Genomic DNA, 20,247 nt, shown 5'->3' on the forward strand with positions numbered 1-20,247 from the left:
TTTATTTTTGTCTTGTGTGACGAAGCAGCTGTGGCATTGACGGTGAGTTGCTACTGGTAACAAGGAAATACGTTGGAGTTGGTGAAAGTGACGTCGACGTCACCTCAAGAAAACTTGTGAAGGAGAAAAGGTTTGGGTGTCCGAAGATCTCCGGGCGGGGTTGGGTAAGCGTTGCCTGGGTGTGGCTAATATATCGAAGCGGACGAAAGCGCTGGCTTTTGGCAGCTGCGAGTGTTGACCAACCCTCGGTGGGGCCATTAGCAAAACGCTGAGGGAATCATCCGTTGGATCACCGATGACTGAACCCGGAGCCGTTGATTTCGAGAGCATAAGCCGTTGTAAGCAGTGGGCTCCAGACCACCGTCCATCTCGCTCCCTCCATCACATCTCTACTGTTCATTTAAGTTTGATTGAGACACGAATCTTGGAAATTGCCGTGAGGGGCATATATAAACATATATAAATATATGGCAACATGTGCATGTATATAAAATATACACAAATAATTTTTCGGAAATATATTTTGTGATAAAATTGGATCCATGTTCTTAAAATTAGTAGACATCAAATTCTTTGCAGAGTCAAAATTGTTGACCCTGGTCAATCATTTTATATTAAAGAGAGTGGCATTAGCGATTCTTAGTCACTTTGACAAGCTTCCGATTGCAACCCTTCAATAAAATGACATGGTTTTATCGCTCGACCACATTAGCGCATCTCGCGCTCATCCTTCGAGATCTACGTTACTCCCCGTTCCTCCCACGATCTCTTCTGGTCTCTTCTCTGCGCCATTGATCGATCGATCGAGCTAGTTTGTGGTCGGCAATGGCGTACGTCGACAGGGCCTTCTCGATCTCGGACGAGGGCATCACGATGGACGGCGCCTACGTCGTCCACCACCGCCCCCCCGTCAAGGAGATCGCCCTCGCCGTCGGCCTCCTCGTCCTCGGCGCCCTCGGAGTCGTTCTCGGCATCATCATGGCCGCCAACGAGGTCGGTGGCGACCGAACCCATGGTAATCCCACTCGATTGCCCCTCTTTCCTAAACCCTGGCCGGAATTTGACTCGCCTGCCCTCTTTTCTCGCTAAACTTGTGATTTTTCTTCTGTTTTTGGTGGGATTAGGAGTTTTGTTTGCGATCCTGGGGTCGATGCTGTTCATCCCGGGATTCTACTACACGCGGATTGCGTACTACGCTTACAAGGGTTACAAAGGCTTTTCCTTTTCTAACATTCCTCCTGTATGAGAGTAAATTTCTTTCCCCCCCCCCCCCCCGTTGCTCACTGATTTCTGTCACTGTTTACTTTCACATGTGTACAGATCTCATGGTTTTCTTTCGTTCTGCTTTTAATGTTGTTGTAGTTTGTTACTTATTTGAGTAACTCTGCCGTGTAATTCCGGTCAAGTAATTCAAAATAAGCTTTTTGTCTGTCTGTGCTGCTCTTATTTTTCTAGCTCTGTGGTGACTCTTTTAGTAGAAGTTGTGTGCATAATAATTAGCTTGAAATGTGAATGCTAACTTGTATAAATGCTTATATTAGTGTGGTGATTTAATCCTTTTGTCAATCGAGCATCATAAACTGTGCCGTGTTGGTAGTACATGCATTCTGTGTCAGACTAAATACTTGCTAGGAACAGTCATAATGAGTCTTTTTCTTATCATCTTACATTGAGGTTTGACGATGTTGGTTCTTTGTCATCGACAGCTCCTATTAGTTGATTTCTGTTAGTGTTAAAGAAAATTTGATATTTTCTTTAACAGAAAATTTGATATTTTCTTTAACAGAAAAGCAATCTCAACATGGCTTAAGTAATGGGACGAATATGATGTTTGAAGTATTGAGCTACATATCACAATTTGAAAATTATAGCATAATCATAGATACATATAAAGGATGATAGATATAGTTCTTATTTTAGACCAAGCTTTGTATAAATGTATATTACGACACTCAGGTGTCTCTCTATTATCTAAACATGGAAACACCTTATCATTGTTTGTAGAGTTGGACAGCGTGGACTTGATTGTGGTAAGTACAAGAACAAGGATATTGGAAGGCTATATTATTTGTTAAAATCGTACAATCTCTATGATTGTTAAGTCTGTTCATGGTTGACATGTGCTTACTTATTCGTAAGGGGATTAGCGTATTGAAGAGATTCACCATATCCATCTTCCACTAGACATAAATTTACAAAGACATCAAAGCCTTGTTATAGATTTAATTCCATTGTGGTCCATGATCTCTTTCCTTCAAAAGAATCTCATCCGGTAACGACATGCTGGTATTGCCTGCAACCATAGTGGTGGAAACTTGAACACAAAGTAGTTTACTTCACCCTGATTAGAACTCCTAGTTTTAGGTTTTGCATTTATAAGTTGCATCATGCTGAGGTGCTTCACTAGTGGCACAGGACTACTCTGTGATGGCATATATGTTGACTGGAGTGCCAGAACAGCATGTCCTTAATCCGCCAAGGAAAAATTAAGGAGAGACAATAAAGATAATTAGATATTAATTATCATATTTGCTTAGATACCTGATTAACCACTGCTGAATCATACAGTGAGAAAGTTACTTTTTGCTAGTATGCTTTTAATTATTACTAATTGTTTTGTGATTTAGCTCTTAATTTGCTTCCTTATTTCCAGACTGTGTGCTATAACATTACATGCACACGTTTCTCATGTTATGTTGAACTGGATATTCTTCTCGTCATAGTGAAGCTAGCTAGCAATGGATCCAACAAAAGATGATTTTGAACAAAGTGATCAAGTGCATTCTCTTTCTCAAATCATGACAATTTCCTAGATTTTCCCCAAGTACCACATAATCTTTGCAGGAATTCTCCACTGTTTTGTCTCTTGTGAGAAGTTTGCCTTCTACTCATATGACCATGACCGGATAATACAAAAAGCAGGTAGTAACAGGAATTGGGCAATGGCAAGTGTGGATGGATTCTCCCCATGGAAAGAAGAAATCAAATCCATACTATTTCTTTGACCATTCTTGAAGGAGGAATATGAAAAGTCAGTTGGAATTTTGTTGTAAGAAAACATTCTCATCCACTCTTGACTTTATACTAAGTCTGTGTGATGATGGTTAATGGTTAAACCAAACCAATAATTTGGAAATCAAACATTATTTGGGAAGCAGTATTTTATTTTGTCAAGCATTAAATCCTCTTTGTTCACATCATCATAAATATTGAGAAATTCATATTGTTTGGTAAAGACTTGGAGCTGAACATGCTTCAGCTCCTGTAGTCTAAAATAAATTAAGTGTATGTTTATATCGGTTCAAACGCCTTGTTTTGTTGTACTAAACTTGTATACCTCAGGCAATAAGGCTCAAACATGGTGTCCAAGTAAATGCATAAGCAAATGAAATTGTATTGGAGATTCCCCTCCATTTCTCTTTTTTCGTATTATCCTGATACATTTATTGAGAATTTGATTTTTTTTATATATTCCGATGAATACGATTCTAAATAGTGAGGATTTATGGTTTTATTGTTGTTTTTATCAGCTTAAGTTTCTTCTGATTTGTGTCCATGTCAGGACAGAACTGATATGTCATGTTTCTTCTTTGCAATTATCTTAAAGATTCATACTGATACATGGGAATTGGAATACTCTGCATTCAGTGTGTTGTTACATCATGCAAAACAAATTAAGGCGGTAAAGTCATAAAGTCATTTGATTAATGTGAATGTCATCAGTTACCACAACATCTCACAGAATGACAATTGATTGGGACCTTGAAACTGCCAGGAAAATTTTTATGCTGACTTGTAAAGAGGACCCATGTAGTCTTTGTTTTCTTTGGTCCAACAAGCCATCACTGTGCTGCAACCCAACGCACACCACTTATTTCCCACATTAAAAGCACTGGAAACTGCCTCTCTCTCTCTCTCTGTCTCTCTCTCTCTCTCTCATGAACCTGTTACTGCTTCTTATATGTGTTCCTCATCCATCACCTTGCACCACTTCAACCATCTGAACCCAACAGGTTCATATGCACCACCGTCCTCTCCACACCTTACCATGCAGGAAGAAGAGTGCAATGTATCCCTCAGTCTTGCGATAGGAGGAGTTGGGGATTTGCCCTTCATCAAAAACCTGGATCAGACCTCGTTCAAAGAAGAGAAGGAAGAGAAGAGAGATGGTGGCGGCACGAGGAAGAAGCTGAGGCTCTCCGGAGAACAACTGGCCTTGCTTGAAGACAGCTTCAGAGCCCACAGCACGCTTGCTCCTGTACGTGCACCTGTTGAACCCTAATATGTATCGGCACTAACTGATAGATCTCTCATGGCAGGACCAGAAACAAGAGCTTGCGCAGAGGTTGCACTTGCAGCCGAGGCAAGTGGAAGTATGGTTTCAGAACAGGAGAGCCAGGTGCTGCAGTTACTCTCTTCAACCCTATCTCAATCACGTAATGTGTCTTAAGGTGGTGGTGGTGGTGATGGACGTGAGGCTGTGTGATCTATCCGCTTGCAGGACCAAACTGAAGCAGACGGAGGTAGACTGCGGGTTCTTGAGGAGGTGCTGCGAGAGGCTGGCCAACGAGAACAGAAGGCTGAAGAGGGAGCTGATGGAGATGCGATCAGTAGTGAAGCCCGGTCCGCAGCTCTCCATAGAGCACCGCAAGGCAGCGCGGCTGAGGATGTGTTCCTCGTGCGAGAAGATGACGAGCGATGAGAAAGAGAGCAGTCTACTGAGCACCATCAATTCCTGAGAAGATTAAGAAGACCAATTCAAGTTATTTATCATCCTTGTTCACAAGAAGAATTATATACATATACACATTATTTTCTCAAGATTAATGCATTAAAGCACTTCCATTGAAGCTCATGTTATCATTTTACAGTGGGGAAGAAGAAGGAACTGATCATAGATTTCCATGGAAGAGGTTGAAGGCTTACGACTGACTTGTTGGGTCAACTCGGAATTAGGTAGAGGACGCAACGAGTCAACAGACCCCTTGTAATACGTTGAGTTGACTCCGAACAGTTGTTGGGAGGTCTTCAAGCTTGAGTTGAGCCGCATGGAATATATATATATATAATTAATTAATTGTGAATGATATGTTGAGGAAGGTGTTACAGGTGAACGATCTGTTGATGCTTGCTAGCAAGCCTTCATAATTGCTTCTTCGTATTGGAAGGCATCTATCTTCATGCTTTCAATTGGCTTCTAGCTGAGGAAGCTTTCGCCACTTTACGGCTCTGATTGGGGGGCAATTGAGTTGAAATACTTTAGAAAATATTTTGCATATCAAAGTGGTAAGCTTTTAAGTTTTTTATGTGGAAAATGTTGTGAATTTGAGCTACATGGAAAGCTATAACTTATAGGAGATATTACCTATCCTACTGATAATTGGGAAGAATCCTTGTATATCAATCTCTTATGTACTTTATGTCAAGAGAATCAGAGTGATATTAGTTGGAGCTTCACTAGCATCAAGTCGTCGACTTTAAACTCTTATTATTATTTTCTCACATCTGCCCACATCTTCATCTTTTTTATCGTCTTCTCTAGGTAAATTTAAGAAATATCTATATTTTTTATATCATTTCTTTGCAAAGTGATATGCCAATAATATAAACAATTGCCAAGGTGCGAGGAGTTAATGACTACTATCTTGTAATTATCTCAAAGAGGTTCTTGTTGGATACAGAGTTTCATTGTAAGTTGTAAGAAAATTAAACTATGCCTAACAACTTTATCTAATCCCGTTGGTCGACACTTATATAATGTCTAAGATATTGCTCAAAGAGCAAATTTATTCTTTTAGTTTGGCCATCCATTTGGGGTTAGAGACTTATAAATAAATATAACTTAGATTCCAATAATTTGAACATCTCAGTCCAAAACCATCTCAAGAATTGTGCGTCTTAATTGCTAATAATATTGTGTAGGACTCTCTAATACATCACATTCTTCATCATCAGCTTGACTGTCTCCTCCATTGAATAGTGTAGGGGTGCAGCATAAAATGTTGTATATTTTAAAAATCGATCAGCCACCATAAGTATTGATCTAAGTCTCTCTACCGCCAGTAAGCTTGATATAAAGTCCACGAAAATACTTTTCCATGGTGTTTCTTATATGGGCAATGACTCCAAAAGTCTAATCAGCTTTTGCTGCTCTACATTTTTTTATTGGTAAATAAGGCATGTCCAAACATATTCTTCCACATTAGTCCTTATTTTCGACCAATAGAAAGCTCTCTCCACAAAAGCCAACATTCGGTGAACACCCGAATGTCTTGCCCAAAGGGAATCATAACACTCTCTCAAGAGTTTAAGTATTAAATTATTCACTTGAGGAACATAAAATCTATTTTCATTGGTATAGATGAGTCCCTCTTGGACCCAAAATTATCATGTCTTACTTTTTTTACTTAGTTGTATAAGGGTTACTACTTGGGGATTATTGTGCAGTCTATCCTTGATTTTAGAAAGAAAGTTGGAATATAGCTGACTTACTTAGCCTTCGCCTTTTAATTTCACAGCATTCACCGACTCCACTTTCCTGCTCAATGCATTGACCACAACATTTGTTCTTTTGGGTTTATACTCCATTGTCATTAAATTTAGCCAAAAAGACCTCTCACCATGCTTAGATTTAGGAGAGCTTCTTTTGAGTTTAGAAGTAACTATCATATTCCAAGAAGGTAATGTCATCATACTCATAGACAATATAGACCACTGTTGTTAGTATCGGATACCGTCGCTTTGTCTCATTGAGCTTGTGGCCCTCGAAGGCCACTGAGTGACCCTCCTACATAAGTACTTCTCCAATAGTAAAATCCAAAGGATCGGTGTAGACTTTGAAAAGCTTATCATAATCTGATAATTTGAGTACCAGAATGTCGCTTCATATTTTTTTTGACCATATCTAATGTTGCTCCTTTAGCAACTCCATCAGTGGAGTTACTTGCTTCGAGTACCTAACTATGAAGCGTATATTAATAGTTGACAAAACCAAGGATGGATCTTAGCTCCGATATTTTCTTTGGTGTTCACCACTCCGCTATAATCTGCACCTTCAATTTGTCCATTTGAATGGATTCTTCACTGATTCGATGCCACATGAATAATATCTCCATCTAGACAAAATAACACTTCTCCCTTTTTATGAACAAAGTGTTTATCTTAAGAATCTTAAATATTATTCGAAGTTATTTGACATGCTCCTCGAGTATTTGGTTATAGACAACGATATCATCCAAGTAAATGATCACAAACTTGCATATATATTTCTTGAACAATTGATTCATGATCGGAGCATTGATTAAGTCAAAAGACATTACCAAAAACTTGAATACTTCGTAATTGATTATACAGGTAGTCTTCGCTTCATCTCCTTTAACTATGTGCACATGTTAGTACCCCGATTAAAGATCGAGTTTGAAAAAGTACTTCGTCATACCCAGTTGGTCGAACAAATCTGTGATGAGCAAAATGAGATACTTATTCTTCATTGTAATTTTATTTAAGGCCTATCAATCACTGTATAATCGGAGGTTTTCATCTTTTTTCTTTTGAAAGAGAACTGGAGCTCCAAATGGTGTTTTGGAACTGTAGATGAGGCCACCACTTAGTAGTTTATCTAAATAATTCTTGAGCTCTGTCAGTTTTGGAGGGGCCATGTGGTATAATGATCTTGCTAGAAGCTTCACTTCCGACTCTAACTTTATGTGGTGATCCATGCCTTTATGTGATGACAGAGTTTTCGATAACTCGGGTATCATACCGTCTATGAACTCTTTTAAAATATCTACCACCATAGTAAGTTCATGAGTGGCCTTCATATCAAGTAGCTCTAGCTTGCAGTCATGAAAGTTAACTTACCTTTTTATATCTCTTTTTTTAGTTGTAGAGCCAATATTTGTTGTGGTTCTTTGGTTCCTCCTCGAGAAATTAGAACTACGTAGAAATCATCGCCTCTCCTTAGGTATTTTCGCTCATCAAGGGAGAAAGGAGAATGCAAGAATTTTAGAAGATAAATAAATAGTCACAAGTCTACAAACAATTACTCACCGGGAGTGGGTGCATCGCATAAGTTTTACATGGGAACTTATAAATCCAATCTATACCTATCATTATCCCAAACTCTCATCTAACATTTTGGGTGCTAACATAACTGACATTTTGCTCTGCATTGTAACCTACAGAAAACAAATCATGGAATGTGAAAAATAGATCATTTTAGGATAATTTTATCTATTCTGGTTAACAATCACTTTACAGCCCTAAACACGTTATCAAATATATATACAAGTGATAAAAGTGACGGACGATCCATTAATGAAAATATTTGGATGCATGATGATCATTAGTGACATTACTAAGGGAGCAAGAGTGAGAATAATGTGTGAAGGATAACTCTCATAAGTACCATTCCGCTTACCTCTCTTTCTCGTGCCCCACCTTGATCCTATCAAACAATGGCAAGCCATTGCAGTAGGGCAGAAGCCATGTAAAAGCAGTAGAGCGCCGGAATATATATATATATATATATATATACACCGATTTCAGTGGGAGAAGAAGAAGCGAAGGCGACATGGGAGACCTCGCCGCGCTGCGCTACACAACGAAGCTTCCTTGCCGGCCCTCCTCGTTCCCCACGACGCCGACCACATCAGTGCAAGTGAGCCAACCATATCACAACCTCTCTCTCTCTCTCTCTCTCTCTCTCTCTCTCTCTCACACACACACACACTCGTTCTGTAGCGAGGAAGAGATGAATACCTCATCTGCATGAGAGGACGCGAAATGGCTCGCCGGTTATTGCAAGGTAAGTCACACAGACTTTTTTCAGTACACCGATTTAACAGTTCGATGAAAGATGATGCAATCTCTGGTGATCCAAAGATTGGTAGCGGTCATTCCATCTCCCTGCAATTGGCAGAAACTATGTCAGGTTTGATCTGTATGATCAAAGCTAAAAAAAACATTAGCAAGAGAATCTCAAATATATTACTCAGAACATAATCTACACACTAAATAACATGACTCAGCCTTCAATCATCATCATCATCTGACCACCTTCTTGCAGAGTTCTCACATGCACATTCAATTGCTCAAGCATCACTCATGTCATTTGGCGTGATTGCAATTCTTATCGTCGTTTTAGTAGTTCTGTTGGCGCTTTGCTGGAAATCCAGAAAACCAAAGCCTACATGGAAGACTCCCAATTCTACCAAAAGCCCTGCAGGTAACAATTCACTGTATGAACAAAACAAGAATCATATCTTAAGCCTTCTCGTGTCTGTATTTCCAGATAATTTCAGCGGTAATCTTCGAACCATTTCTTATTTTGACTATCGAACTCTGAAGAAAGCAACGAGAGATTTCCACCCAAAGAACCAGCTTGGAGGAGGAGGATTTGGCCCAGTCTATAAGGTGATGATTAGTAGAGGAGAATGCTTACTTGATTTCAACTATAACAGCTGCAAATGATCTTCTAACAGGGAACATTAGATGATGGAAGAATAATTGCAGTGAAGCAGCTCTCGGTTGGCAAATCTCAGCAAGGGGAAAGAGAGTTTCTTGCTGAGGTAAGGATGTTAACCAGCATCCAGCACAAGAATCTTGTTCACCTGATTGGATGCTGCTCGGAAGGTGCAGAAAGGCTGCTGGTATATGAATGCATGACAAATGGAAGCTTGAACAGCATATTCTCTGGTCTGTGTTTCAATCTGCTACATCATTTCGTGCTCAATTTTGTCTCAATCTTTTCTTGTTGTTGTCTTTGACATGTTCATCTTTACTTTGAGGAAACCATCACTTCATGTTGCTGTGAATTAGAATTTTCACCGCTAACAATTGCAAGGAACAGGAAAGAGTGAGACATCTTTAAACTGGAAGACTAGATTCCAGATCATTATCGGGGTCGCTCGAGGATTGCAGTACCTGCATGAGGACTCAAACTTGAGGATTGTTCATAGAGATATCAAGGCCAGCAACATCCTCCTTGATGACAAATTCCAACCTAAGATCAGTGACTTTGGCCTGGCCAGGTTCTTCCCTGAAGACGAAGCATATCTCAGCACCAGATTCGCAGGAACTCTGTAAGTTGATCATGAGCTGTTAATATCATAACAAGTGGAAAATTGGATATTATATCTGCACTTTTGCAATTCATTCATGCTGAGAATTGAGTTCATACTACATTTCAGAGGCTATTCTGCACCTGAATATGCTTTGAGAGGAGAGTTGTCGGAAAAAGCTGACATATATAGCTTTGGTGTTCTGGTGCTTGAGATCATTAGCTGCAGAAAGAACACAGATCTTTCTCTTCCAAATGAGATGCAGTATCTACCGGAATATGTAAATCCCTGCCCTCATGTGTTCTTCATATCTGCATCTGCACAGGAAGAAATGCTGATCATGTATGTATTACAGGCATGGAGGTTATATGAGAGATCAAAGATGACAGACCTTGTGGATTCCAGGTTGTTAGAAGAAGGTGCCCTGGAAAAAGATGTGCTACAAGTCTGCCATGTTGCTTTGCTGTGCCTTCAGCCACATCCAAGCTTGAGGCCTCCAATGTCAGAAATAGTTGCCATGTTGACATGCAGGACTCCACCATCTTCAGCTCCAGTGAGACCTACAATTTTGGAGAGAAAGAGTAGATTTGGCATAGGAATTTCTCCATCTTAGTTAGAAACAAAGTCAACTCTAGAAGCCATTGAGGCGTTTGTGAAAATGACAATACTGGATCTGCTATTTATTCTTACAATGTCAAAGCATTTCATCATATACATGAACAATACATGGACAAGCAACGCATGCTGACTTCAAATGGTGTCATTATCTACCACCAACAATGATCATGGCCTGGCAGAGCACTCGAGGGGCAGCCCCTGAGGGAACCTCTTTGCGTCAGTGCAGTAGTCGTAGATCATGTAGTTGTGCTGCACCCACCTCATCTTCTTCAAGCTGGTAGCATCCAACTCCTGCAACATCCAGGAGCTGCTGCCGGAGGAGCAGGAGGAAGCTCCGGAAGTCCAGAGGCAGCCATCGGCGTCGAAGCTCCTGAAGGCAGCAGTGAATGGCGCCTTGGACCAGTCCGTCTTCACCAGCCCACCTCGGGTGGCCCAGTCGTCAGCGTCCCACAGGCTCGAGTAGATTCTCATGGCTTGGTTCGTCGGGTACGGCACGCCCATCGACTCCCTGTTCTTGAACTCCCTGATCGGCGTGCCATCCACGTAGAAGCTGCAGCATCAGGAAATGCTTAGCCCAAATGAAAGATTAGGACATGTTGATCAGTACACGATTACTCACACGATGTGTTTAGGATTCCATAAGACGGAGTAGGTGTGGAAGTTCTTGGTGGGATCAAACCAGAGGAAGAACTGCTGCTCCCTGTTCCCCTTCCCTTGGCTGAACACATTGGTGTGGAGGACGTAGGGTTCTCCGCTGAGGTTGCCGAGGAACTCCAAGTCGATCTCGTCGTGCATTACCCCTTCCGACGACAGCTTCAATGCGGCAACTCCGTCGTCTCAGTACATCAACAAACACGAAGAGAGAGAGAGAGAGGTGCGTACATAGAAGGTGGTGACTGTTCCTGCAGAGTTCCCCGGAACGAGCTTGAGCTGCACATCGAACCTCCCATATACGTATCGGTTCTTCGACTGGAAACCAGAGCCGGAGGACTGGTCAAGCGAGAGCGTGAGGAGCCGCCCGTTGTCTAGGACTTTGGCACGGCCGTCGCCCCAAGTGATGTCTACGTCCCGGTAGAAACTTACAACTGATGCAGCAGCACTTGCAGAAGCAGAGAGCAATGCAAGCAAGAGAAAGAGGTCAGTTTTGTTACAGGAAGAAAAGGAGGCCATGCCCTCAAGCGAGCAAGCTTGTGACTTAAGAACAGAGCACTTGTGCTTATGCATAGAAATGGTGAGAGAAGTGTGTACATATATAGGCAAGAGGAGGAAACAAGTCTATTACGGAGATTTGAGAGGAATAATGATTTGATGGATTGGATGAAGATTTTGACAAGAAGAAAGCTTCACTTGATAGATGAGTAAGATGTCTAAGTTTGGTGTCACAGCACTGTTTCTTATATATTATGTTATATATTTCACATCACATTGATAATCTCTAACAATATCATATCACATGCAACAATATTCCAAATCTGCAATCACTTCTGAATCCAATCAAAATCAGATTCCCATGTCTAATGGAATCTATAACTAGACAAGAATTTGGCAGAAATCTTAGGTTTTTCTTTACCTTGATTTCATAGATTCCTGCTGCTACAGACGTACATACAAAAATCATTAATGTGCTCACACCTGTGTAATGATGACATGATGGGGGCCTATTAGCATCATATTGGCATCAAATTAGCAATATCAGCACACTGATGAAACTGTTGCTGTGTTTTTGTGAACAAAAAACGTTTCCATTCATATCTGCAATTGCACCTTTAGGGTTCATTCCAACATACCTGCCACCTTCTATAGGACATTAGCAAAGATGAATTAGAGCAAAGCATCAATGGACAATCTAACTAGCAATTTTTATACTATAGAGACTATGAGTGGAGGCTCATGATCAAGGATGAACTTTAGAATGCATGCATTCAGGTGGTCCAGACTCCAGGTGACAAAAGTATGAAGGAATCCTCAAGAGGAATTCACCATACTCAATCATTTGGAAGAAACAATAATTGGGGACAAAGAATTCTTAAATTGGTGCATGATGCAGAATCTAATCATGCATATGGATAAGAATATTTATGGCCTCATACACCGATATTCTTGTCTATATGACTTTTCTATAGAGAGAAGAATATATTCTAAATCACAGAATCTAGGATACAAAATGGCAGCATAGTACTCAAGAGCAACTTAAAGACAATGATATCAATTTAGTGGGAAGATTGGAAGAAGATCTAGGGTTGGAATTTATGAACAAGTTAGAGGAGCATACTGCACATGTTATCTGTGGACTATTTTCTTCAGGTTAGTAGTAATCATGCAATGACAGATTTGGAGGCTTAAGGTGATGGATTTGGTTCCACTTGGATGTTCCTATCTGAATGTGGCACAGTTGAAATAATAAAGTAACATTGCTGCAGTCATACCTAACTGAGCATAGCAAAAGAATAATGTCAAAGTAGTAGGTAGAATCGCAACCACAATATCTATTTCCTTAAATTGCAAAAGCAATGATCAAAACTTTTTTTAACCATATGAAGTTGATAATGGCTGCAACATCATCAGCTTAAATACCACAAAAAGGTTCCTGACTATATTACATATCATCAAACATAATAATTTGCATCAAGTTATGTAAATGAAGGGCTAAAATTGGACAAAAAGGTTGATTAATGGGTTACTCCGAACATCTTCAATTAGACACTGAAATAGATACTCAGATATTTTCAGCATAAATTGGGATAGATGAACAAGAAAATGGGAATGGCCTTAATACCTAGCTCATGAATTTTTCACCGTGAAGCTTGCTAACAAGGCATGCTAACAGTACAATATTCAAAATAGCAGCTTGTGGCTTGTTACAGGTGTAATCAACAATTTATAGTTGATATCCATCCAACACTCAAAACCCAAATGATGACAAGAAGCAGCACCATACTGTAGAGCTAAACTCTGAAGATAAAAGAAACAGCAGCAGAGATAAAATTCAAACCCAAAGCACAAACCATAACCACAAATCATGCTGCTCTACACAGAAAGGCTCTGCAGCTTTCTAAGGCGTTTCATGGCTGAAGAAGGACTCTTAACTCCCTTCTTACTCTTCTTCATGGAGCTTGATTTCACCTTAATCTTTTTAATCGTGGGAGGGGTTTCCCTGATGGGTCCAGGTGGAACTCCTTTCTTAAGTGCACTACCTTTTGGAGTAACAGATGGTGGCAATCTCAAGCACTGTGGAGGCAACGGATTATTTGGCTTCCAGACCAGGTTACTCTTCATTGAAAATCTGACCTTCTTAACACTTTTCTCACCACTCTTTCCAACAGTCCCATTAGCAGTATTCCCACTCTCACTGGCGTTCGCATCTGCACTCTTCGCTCTTTTCCTCTTCTTTAGAGAAGGAACAGCAGAAGCTGTTGCCGGCAGCACACTAAACTGATCACCATCATTTGCCATACCTGCTTCAACAGCAGCATTCTCAAATTGTCTTTGAAGATTAGAGATCATGCATTCATTGAAATCAATCAACTGTTGGGTCTCCACCATATCCTCCTTCGAACTTGTACTATTAACAACATCGCTAACCTCACTTGCGATCTCGACAATCTTACGGTTCATAATTGAATCCATAGACTTTTTCTTTTTTCCAGTCTTACTCTTCTTCTTCTTCTTCTTGATTCCATCTGAAGCTTCCTTTAATTTCTTCAGCTTCTTAATGGGCTTATCATCTGAGCCACCATCAACAACTCCATTGTTCACCTCAATCTGCTCAGTGCTTTCTGAAATCACTACACCACTCATATTTCCTGAGCTCCCATTTTCCAACCGCTGGGCTGAGATATGAATTCCAGATTTTTGTAAATCGTTCTCCAACTTGAGAAAATCTTCATGCAAACAAAATAAGATTTTCCGATTTCCCTGAAGAGTCTCTGAAGCTGAAGCTGAATCGAAGAACATCTTTGCAAATTGTAGCAACAAAGCAAAATTTCCAAGTCTGTCGACTTCACTGCCCAAGTCTACCCGATTTCCAGCCTTCTCAACATTCAACAGCTTCCTTCCATTGTCGAGCAATCGGTCAAAAATATTCACCTTGATCTTATTCACCAGCACCTTATCAGTAGATTTCCCCACCACCAAAATGAAGGGCTTCAGCATCGAATCCAGAGTCTCCAAAGCGAGCGGAAGGAGATCTTCAATCTCATCCAAGAAGACCTCGGTGACGTGATAGTTAACGCCATTGGCCGGGTACCTATCGATCGCAAGGAGCGATTTTTTTGAAAGGATGCCGATCATCCGGGCCACGAGGTCCGGATTCCACGCGTTCTTCCTCAACAGGAGGAAGGCATGGCGGAGGAACTTCCGGATGAGTAGGTAGAACTTGTCGAGGCGGAGAAAGTCGATGCCGCCCCACTCACGGCGGATGGTGACGAGGAAGGCCTCAAAGTACCGTGCAGCGAGGGGCGCGGCAAGGGACTCGAGGAGAGCGGCAAGACGGCCGGCAAGGTCGACTTGGACGGGGAGCTTGTCGGCGTGCCAGACGCAGTAGAAGAGACCCTTCCAGATCTTGGCGAGGTCGGCGTCGGAGACGGCGTCGTCGGTCTGGCGGCAGAGCCACGAGGAGAGCGCGCGAACGGCGCGGTCGCGGGCGGTTCTGTTGCAGGAGGCGAGGCGCTTCGCGATGACCGCCCCGGAGAGGGAGGCGTCCATGGGCGCCACCAGTTGAGGAACCCTCGATCTCAAACCCTAGGCCCTTGATCGAAACCCTAAGGGGGAAGAAAGCAACAAGTAATGCTAACCGGTGAGCGTACCGCCTCGAGTTATGTTTCGGAAAATGCTGTTATAACGTTACTCTTCCTTACAAACATCTACCTTGTGATTGGAGGTAACAACAGTGGGGTCCATCTCCAAGAAAGGTGCAACGTTGGTAAAACACTTGTGCTAGGATTAGATATATAAACTTTATTTGGGGCCCACCGGGTTGTGTGGGCTTTTCCATGGGTTAGTATAAATCTCCAATGCAATGCTTAATTGTATACATAGGAGGATTAAAAGGCGTTTTATACAGGTTTATTGGCATATATTATTCAATTAAAATATTAAATTATCCTCATTTCTTCTTATCCATTTTATATTTTTGTGTCTTTATTTTTTATTTATTCTTATTTATTATTATTTTATTCCTTAAAAAAAATGCTATCAGAAGAAGCGGTGACCATAACCACGTGCTCAACCTTCCACCGACCGCCCCTCCCATAACCGCCTCCGTCCAGCGATGGTTTCATCTCGCTCACCCGCTCGCCCCTCCCCCTCGTCGCCTCCGATCCCTCTTGAAATCTTCCAACAACAGGTCCTTTCACGGCCACAATCCCCGATCGCCCAACCTGCCTCGCTGACCAACTGGAGTCCCTCGCCGCCGCAGGTTTCTTGATTCGATACTGTTCCTCCACGCTCTTTTTCTTTGATTCGATACTGTTCCTCCGCGGTTAATGGAATGATGGTTTCAGTTTCGAGTATCTAAAATTACCCTCGATCATGTCTTGCCCCTCCCCTTCCGTGGCCTCCGATCCTTCTTAAGATCTTCCAACAACAGGTCCATTCACAGCCGCAGTCCCCAATCGCGCACCGTGCCCCTCCTATCAAGTGGAGTCCCTCGCCGCCGCAGGTTTCTTGATTCGATTTCTTTTGCTTGCTTAACCTAATGGAATGATGGTTCCAGTTTCGCGTATCTAATCTTACCCTCGACCACTTCTTGCAATTCGTTTCTACTTGCATAATTATCGTTAAAGATCTTGCTTCGATGATCTGACAATTATATCAAGAACAATCTTGGTCGCTTCATGTGATTCCCAAGTTCATGTCACATCGTTAGGGAAATCTGACCATGGAGATAGTGCTATTAAAGGTTTTCAAACATATCATTTAGAGACAAAGAATATCGAATATGGTTCTGATTCGTGCTTTGGAAATTGCTCATTGCTAGTAACATTAAAGATGTGAATCTGTATATATGTAACTGTTACCATATAGAACATTTATCCCACTATTTTTTTGTTTTATTACTCTGAACTTTAATTAGATTTCTGCATGCAATGGACAAGTAACAAATTTGCTACCTCTCTCGGACATCATTTTCATCATAGTCTTGATTATTGCTGGATGACAATTTTTCTTTCCTTTGCACTGCCTGAATCAAGGGAAAAAATGCATCATGTATGTGCAAAACATGTTAGTATGACACACTGCTTGATGCCTGTAGACAAGCAAGCTGCTTCTGACATTCAAATTGATGCAGGAAGATGTCGTTATCTGTTTTTAGAAGTTCATATTACTATTGATATTTCAATCTGCTAATGCCTTTTGTGTTATCCTTATTTTCCTAATTGGCATTGCCTTGTTGCTCAACCTAGTATAAAGGTCAATTCATGTTGGAACTCATCTGATATAGGTTCTCAACAAGAGTAGGAAGCAAGAATAATGATAAGTGAACTCCAAATCTGTGCTATCATTGACAGCTACAGCTAATCAAGCTTCTTCAATCTTGGTATTCTTCTCATCTCCGCTGCCCCAAGCTTCTTCGATCTTGGTATTCTTCTCATCTCCGCTGCCCATAGGAGCAATTGGCCTATAGAGGCCTAGTGATACAATTTCTCCAAAGTTCTTTAAGGACATTTGATGGCAAATTTCGGATCAGTGATAAAAGATAGTTCCATTGTCTAGAGCCAACTAGATTATACCATAAGTTATTACTATAAGAAAAGGTGGATGCACACAATCATATGCATTTTGATGGTGTTTAAAGCCTTTTATTTTGTGAAGGTAAGATGTTGATGAAGAGTGCATTCCTGTCCAAGATATTAGATCCAAAATTTTATCTAGACTAAATTAGAAGGGATTTTTTAGATGTAATGGCAATGGATAACTTGTTCCAAAATGAATATTTTCAGAAAATTCTTTCCTCATTGTTAGATATGAACTAGGGATCTGAAGCGATGAACATTTGTTTCGAGTGTCTTCAGGTAATAATGTTGTTCTCAAAATCTCTATTTGTGCTTCAGATAGTGCGGGCAAAAACAAATTCCTTGGAGGAAGATGTCCTCCATTTTTAAAGCCTTGTATTAGTATTTAGATTTCAGATCCAAACCTGTGCTATCATTGACAAATGTACAGCTAATCAACCTTTCTTGATCTTCATATTCATCTCATATTTGCTGCTCGTAGGAAGAGATTGGCCTTAAGAGGCCTTGATACAAGTCCTCCAAAGTTCTTTATGGACAATTCATTGCAAATTTCATATCAGTGATAACAGTTAGTTCCATCTACTACAGCCAGCTAGATTTAGACCATATATTGTTACTTCAGGAAAAGGTGGATGTCATCCAAAATCATGCACATTTAGATGGTGCTTAAGGTGTTTTATATGGTGAAGGTAAGATGTTACTGAAGAGTGCAATCCTGTCCAAGACATTAGAACCAAAAGTTTATCTGGTTTTAATCTGAAAAGATTGTTTAGATGTAATGGCAATGGATAACTTGCTTCCAATATGAATATTTTCGGAAAATTTTTCCTTCATTATAGGTATGAACTAGGGATCTGAAGTGATGAGCATTTGTTTTGAGTGTCTTCAGATAATGATGGTCTTCTCAAAATCTTCATTTGTGCTCTAGCTGATTTGTTGTTCATCAAGATGAAATGATTTGTCTATAAAAACTTAAATGTTAAAAATGATATTTTTTTTTAGTACTAACATATAGGATTCATATTAATTAAGTGTCAAATTCATGATGAAAAAATAATAATAATAATAATAGCAGCTGTGCTGGAACATGTAAGGTAGTAGTTTTCTTCTGAATTTGTAGTATCAAGCAGAATACTTTCAGCAGCCAACATATGAAATAAATGAATCAAAGAATAACAAGATTTGTTCTCTCTCTTTTCTATCAGGCAAAGGAGCACTCTGTAGGCAGGCCCTGTGGGAACCTCTTGAGGTCGCTGCAGTAGTTGTAGATCATGTAGTTCTTCTGCACCCAATTCATCTTCTCTTGGCCTGTGGTGTCCAGCTCTTGGCTCCACCACCCGCTGCTGCTGGGGACAGTGTCGGCCCTGAAGCTTCTATATGAGGCCGTGAACGGTGCCTGCGACCAGTCGGTCTTGACCAGGCCGCCTCTGGTAGCCCAGTCATCCGCGTTCCAGAGGCTGGAGTAGATCCTCATGGGCTGGTTCTTGGGGAACGCGACGCCCCTCGATTCCAGGTTCTTGAAGTCTCTGATCGGGATGCGGTCAACCATGAAGCTGCAGAGGAGGCGACAGAGTGTGAGATCGACATCGACGGCGTACCGGAACGAAGCTGGGCAAAGCATGGACCGGCGGGGTACTCACATGATATGGCTAGGGTTCCAGAGGATGGTGTAGGTGTGGAAGTCCGCGGTGGGATCAAACCAGAGCTTGAACTGCATCTCCCTGTTCCCCTTCCCTTGGGCGAACACGTTGGTGTGGAGGGTGTAGGGATCTCCGCTGACATTTCCGAGGAACTCGAAGTCGATCTCGTCATGCGTCGGCCCTTGCGAGGACAACTGCAGGCATCAAGCGACACGGCGTCGAACACTTAGTTGCAGAAGATTCAGAACGAAGGAAGAAGAGAATGTACGATGAGAAGGGCAAGGAGGGGCATACATAGTAGGCAGTGACGGTGCCGGCGGAGTTCCCCGGAACGAGCTTGATCTGCATGTCGATCTTGCCGAAGAGGTACTCCTTCTTCGACTGGAATCCCGAGCCCGAGGCCTTGTCGAGGGTGAGGGTGAGGAGCTGGCCGCTCTCGAGGACCTTGGCGCGGCCGTCGCCCCAGATGATGTCGAACTCCTGGTCGAAGTTGCCGGCGGCGGCGATGGCCAGCAAAGAGGAAGCTATCAGCAGAAACCGCATCGCCATTGTGAGCAACACAAGTAGCAGCAGTAGTAGCTGTAAGCAAGAGAAGTGGAGAGTGGGTGATGGGATGAGTGAGGTTTGGAGCTGTTTATAAAGGGGGAAGAGAAGAGGAAAGAGAAAGCCATGGTATAGGTTGGGAATGGACTGGAGAGTGCCTGTGGAAAGAAGGTGGTGAGGGGTTTCGCATGGCCAGCTTGCAATTGCACGTCCAATGGGGATCTGCTGCTTAAAGTTGGTGCAGTGCCAGCGAGTAACGCAGCTTAATTAGTATGCTCCATGCAGTTCTTTATTGGACGCGCTTGAGACAGAGGTGTTCTCCAGCTGTTGGTTGAGTGGACGCGTTGACTGTCTTCTTTGATCATTTGGTGGGCAGGATTGGAATCCGGAGGGGAAGAGACTGTGAAGGGGAGGTGCATAATAATAATGATGATGATAATTATTATTATTATCATTATGATGATGATGATAGCGAATTTTTAAAAAATATATTTAATTTTGAGAAATTTTTAGAAAGTATCCTCGTTTTCAAAAAAAAAAATAGTTTTTTTTCTTCGTAAATTGATTTTGTCATTGGTCAATAATAATTATAATCATAATGATGATGCTGATAGCAAATTCCTAAAAAATATATTTAATTTTGAGAATTTT

At 41.4% G+C, this 20,247-nt stretch overlaps 6 protein-coding genes and 1 long non-coding RNA gene across 12 annotated transcripts; 4 read left to right on the forward strand and 3 right to left on the reverse strand.

Moving 5' to 3' along the window:
* Positions 1–659: 659 nt before the first annotated feature.
* Positions 660–1,433, forward strand: LOC135596117 (uncharacterized). Its single transcript, XM_065087930.1, has 2 exons — positions 660–1,015; positions 1,125–1,433. The coding sequence occupies exons 1-2, from the start codon at positions 826–828 to the stop codon at positions 1,244–1,246; spliced, it is 312 nt and encodes a 103-aa protein (XP_064944002.1). The 5' UTR covers positions 660–825; the 3' UTR covers positions 1,247–1,433.
* A 149-nt stretch (positions 1,434–1,582) lies between these two features.
* On the forward strand, positions 1,583–5,114 carry LOC135585081 (homeobox-leucine zipper protein HOX17-like). 4 transcript variants are annotated; one of them, XR_010480804.1, is made up of 4 exons: positions 1,583–4,262; positions 4,320–4,399; positions 4,502–4,762; positions 4,872–5,114. XR_010480804.1 is itself a non-coding variant. In XM_065087928.1 (4 exons), the coding sequence occupies exons 1-3, from the start codon at positions 3,962–3,964 to the stop codon at positions 4,737–4,739; spliced, it is 627 nt and encodes a 208-aa protein (XP_064944000.1). In that variant the 5' UTR covers positions 1,583–3,961; the 3' UTR covers positions 4,740–4,762; positions 4,872–5,114. The 4 variants fall into 4 exon arrangements, 3 of the variants coding, with proteins under 3 accessions (XP_064944000.1, XP_009380740.2, XP_064944001.1); XM_065087928.1 differs by having other exon boundaries at positions 4,320–4,407; XM_009382465.3 differs by having other exon boundaries at positions 1,583–4,258.
* A 3,454-nt stretch (positions 5,115–8,568) lies between these two features.
* LOC103969052 (cold-responsive protein kinase 1-like) lies at positions 8,569–10,703 on the forward strand. 2 transcript variants are annotated; one of them, XM_065087939.1, is made up of 8 exons: positions 8,569–8,659; positions 8,743–8,806; positions 9,068–9,226; positions 9,293–9,414; positions 9,483–9,696; positions 9,851–10,082; positions 10,191–10,341; positions 10,417–10,703. In XM_065087939.1, the coding sequence occupies exons 1-8, from the start codon at positions 8,573–8,575 to the stop codon at positions 10,672–10,674; spliced, it is 1,287 nt and encodes a 428-aa protein (XP_064944011.1). In that variant the 5' UTR covers positions 8,569–8,572; the 3' UTR covers positions 10,675–10,703. The 2 variants fall into 2 exon arrangements, with proteins under 2 accessions (XP_064944011.1, XP_064944010.1); XM_065087938.1 differs by having other exon boundaries at positions 9,068–9,414.
* On the reverse strand, positions 10,658–12,028 carry LOC103969054 (xyloglucan endotransglucosylase protein 7). The gene is made up of 3 exons (XM_009382468.3): positions 11,562–12,028; positions 11,299–11,492; positions 10,658–11,229 (listed from the first exon to the last, which is right to left on the reverse strand). Exons 1-3 carry the CDS (start codon positions 11,901–11,903, stop codon positions 10,845–10,847), a joined length of 921 nt encoding a protein of 306 aa, XP_009380743.2. The 5' UTR covers positions 11,904–12,028; the 3' UTR covers positions 10,658–10,844.
* Positions 12,029–13,513: 1,485 nt separating this feature from the next.
* Positions 13,514–15,487, reverse strand: LOC135596120 (uncharacterized). Its single transcript, XM_065087937.1, has one exon. It carries the CDS (start codon positions 15,381–15,383, stop codon positions 13,707–13,709), a length of 1,677 nt encoding a protein of 558 aa, XP_064944009.1. The 5' UTR covers positions 15,384–15,487; the 3' UTR covers positions 13,514–13,706.
* Positions 15,488–15,878: 391 nt separating this feature from the next.
* On the forward strand, positions 15,879–20,102 carry LOC135596122 (uncharacterized). Of its 2 annotated transcripts, XR_010480806.1 has the most exons (3): positions 15,879–16,095; positions 16,181–16,338; positions 18,619–20,102. It is a non-coding gene; the product is annotated as an uncharacterized LOC135596122 (long non-coding RNA). The 2 variants fall into 2 exon arrangements; XR_010480805.1 differs by lacking the exon at positions 15,879–16,095 and having other exon boundaries at positions 16,102–16,338.
* On the reverse strand, positions 18,460–19,602 carry LOC135596121 (probable xyloglucan endotransglucosylase/hydrolase protein 25). The gene is made up of 3 exons (XM_065087940.1): positions 19,348–19,602; positions 19,054–19,247; positions 18,460–18,966 (listed from the first exon to the last, which is right to left on the reverse strand). Exons 1-3 carry the CDS (start codon positions 19,600–19,602, stop codon positions 18,615–18,617), a joined length of 801 nt encoding a protein of 266 aa, XP_064944012.1. The 3' UTR covers positions 18,460–18,614.
* Positions 20,103–20,247: the final 145 nt, after the last annotated feature.

Source organism: Musa acuminata, chromosome BXJ1-10 (genome assembly GCF_036884655.1).
Source record: "Musa acuminata AAA Group cultivar baxijiao chromosome BXJ1-10, Cavendish_Baxijiao_AAA, whole genome shotgun sequence".
NCBI lineage: Eukaryota > Viridiplantae > Streptophyta > Magnoliopsida > Zingiberales > Musaceae > Musa > Musa acuminata.

Coding starts and splice junctions, on each gene's coding strand:
- LOC135596117 (XM_065087930.1), top strand. CDS start 826: ATGGCGTACGTCGACAGGGCCTTCTCGATCTCGGACGAGGGCATCACG. Junction 1,016..1,124: donor CGGTGGCGACCGAACCCATG/GTAATCCCACTC, acceptor TGGTGGGATTAG/GAGTTTTGTTTGCGATCCTG.
- LOC135585081 (XM_065087928.1), top strand. CDS start 3,962: ATGTGTTCCTCATCCATCACCTTGCACCACTTCAACCATCTGAACCCA. Junction 4,263..4,319: donor CAGCACGCTTGCTCCTGTAC/GTGCACCTGTTG, acceptor CTCTCATGGCAG/GACCAGAAACAAGAGCTTGC. Junction 4,408..4,501: donor CAGGAGAGCCAGGTGCTGCA/GTTACTCTCTTC, acceptor ATCCGCTTGCAG/GACCAAACTGAAGCAGACGG.
- LOC103969052 (XM_065087938.1), top strand. CDS start 8,573: ATGGGAGACCTCGCCGCGCTGCGCTACACAACGAAGCTTCCTTGCCGG. Junction 8,660..8,742: donor CGCCGACCACATCAGTGCAA/GTGAGCCAACCA, acceptor CTCGTTCTGTAG/CGAGGAAGAGATGAATACCT. Junction 9,697..9,850: donor CTTGAACAGCATATTCTCTG/GTCTGTGTTTCA, acceptor TGCAAGGAACAG/GAAAGAGTGAGACATCTTTA.
- LOC103969054 (XM_009382468.3), bottom strand. CDS start 11,903: ATGCATAAGCACAAGTGCTCTGTTCTTAAGTCACAAGCTTGCTCGCTT. Junction 11,493..11,561: donor GAACAGTCACCACCTTCTAT/GTACGCACCTCT, acceptor GCCGCATTGAAG/CTGTCGTCGGAAGGGGTAAT. Junction 11,230..11,298: donor TGGAATCCTAAACACATCGT/GTGAGTAATCGT, acceptor CTGATGCTGCAG/CTTCTACGTGGATGGCACGC.
- LOC135596120 (XM_065087937.1), bottom strand. CDS start 15,383: ATGGACGCCTCCCTCTCCGGGGCGGTCATCGCGAAGCGCCTCGCCTCC.
- LOC135596121 (XM_065087940.1), bottom strand. CDS start 19,602: ATGGCGATGCGGTTTCTGCTGATAGCTTCCTCTTTGCTGGCCATCGCC. Junction 19,248..19,347: donor GCACCGTCACTGCCTACTAT/GTATGCCCCTCC, acceptor TGATGCCTGCAG/TTGTCCTCGCAAGGGCCGAC. Junction 18,967..19,053: donor TGGAACCCTAGCCATATCAT/GTGAGTACCCCG, acceptor CCTCCTCTGCAG/CTTCATGGTTGACCGCATCC.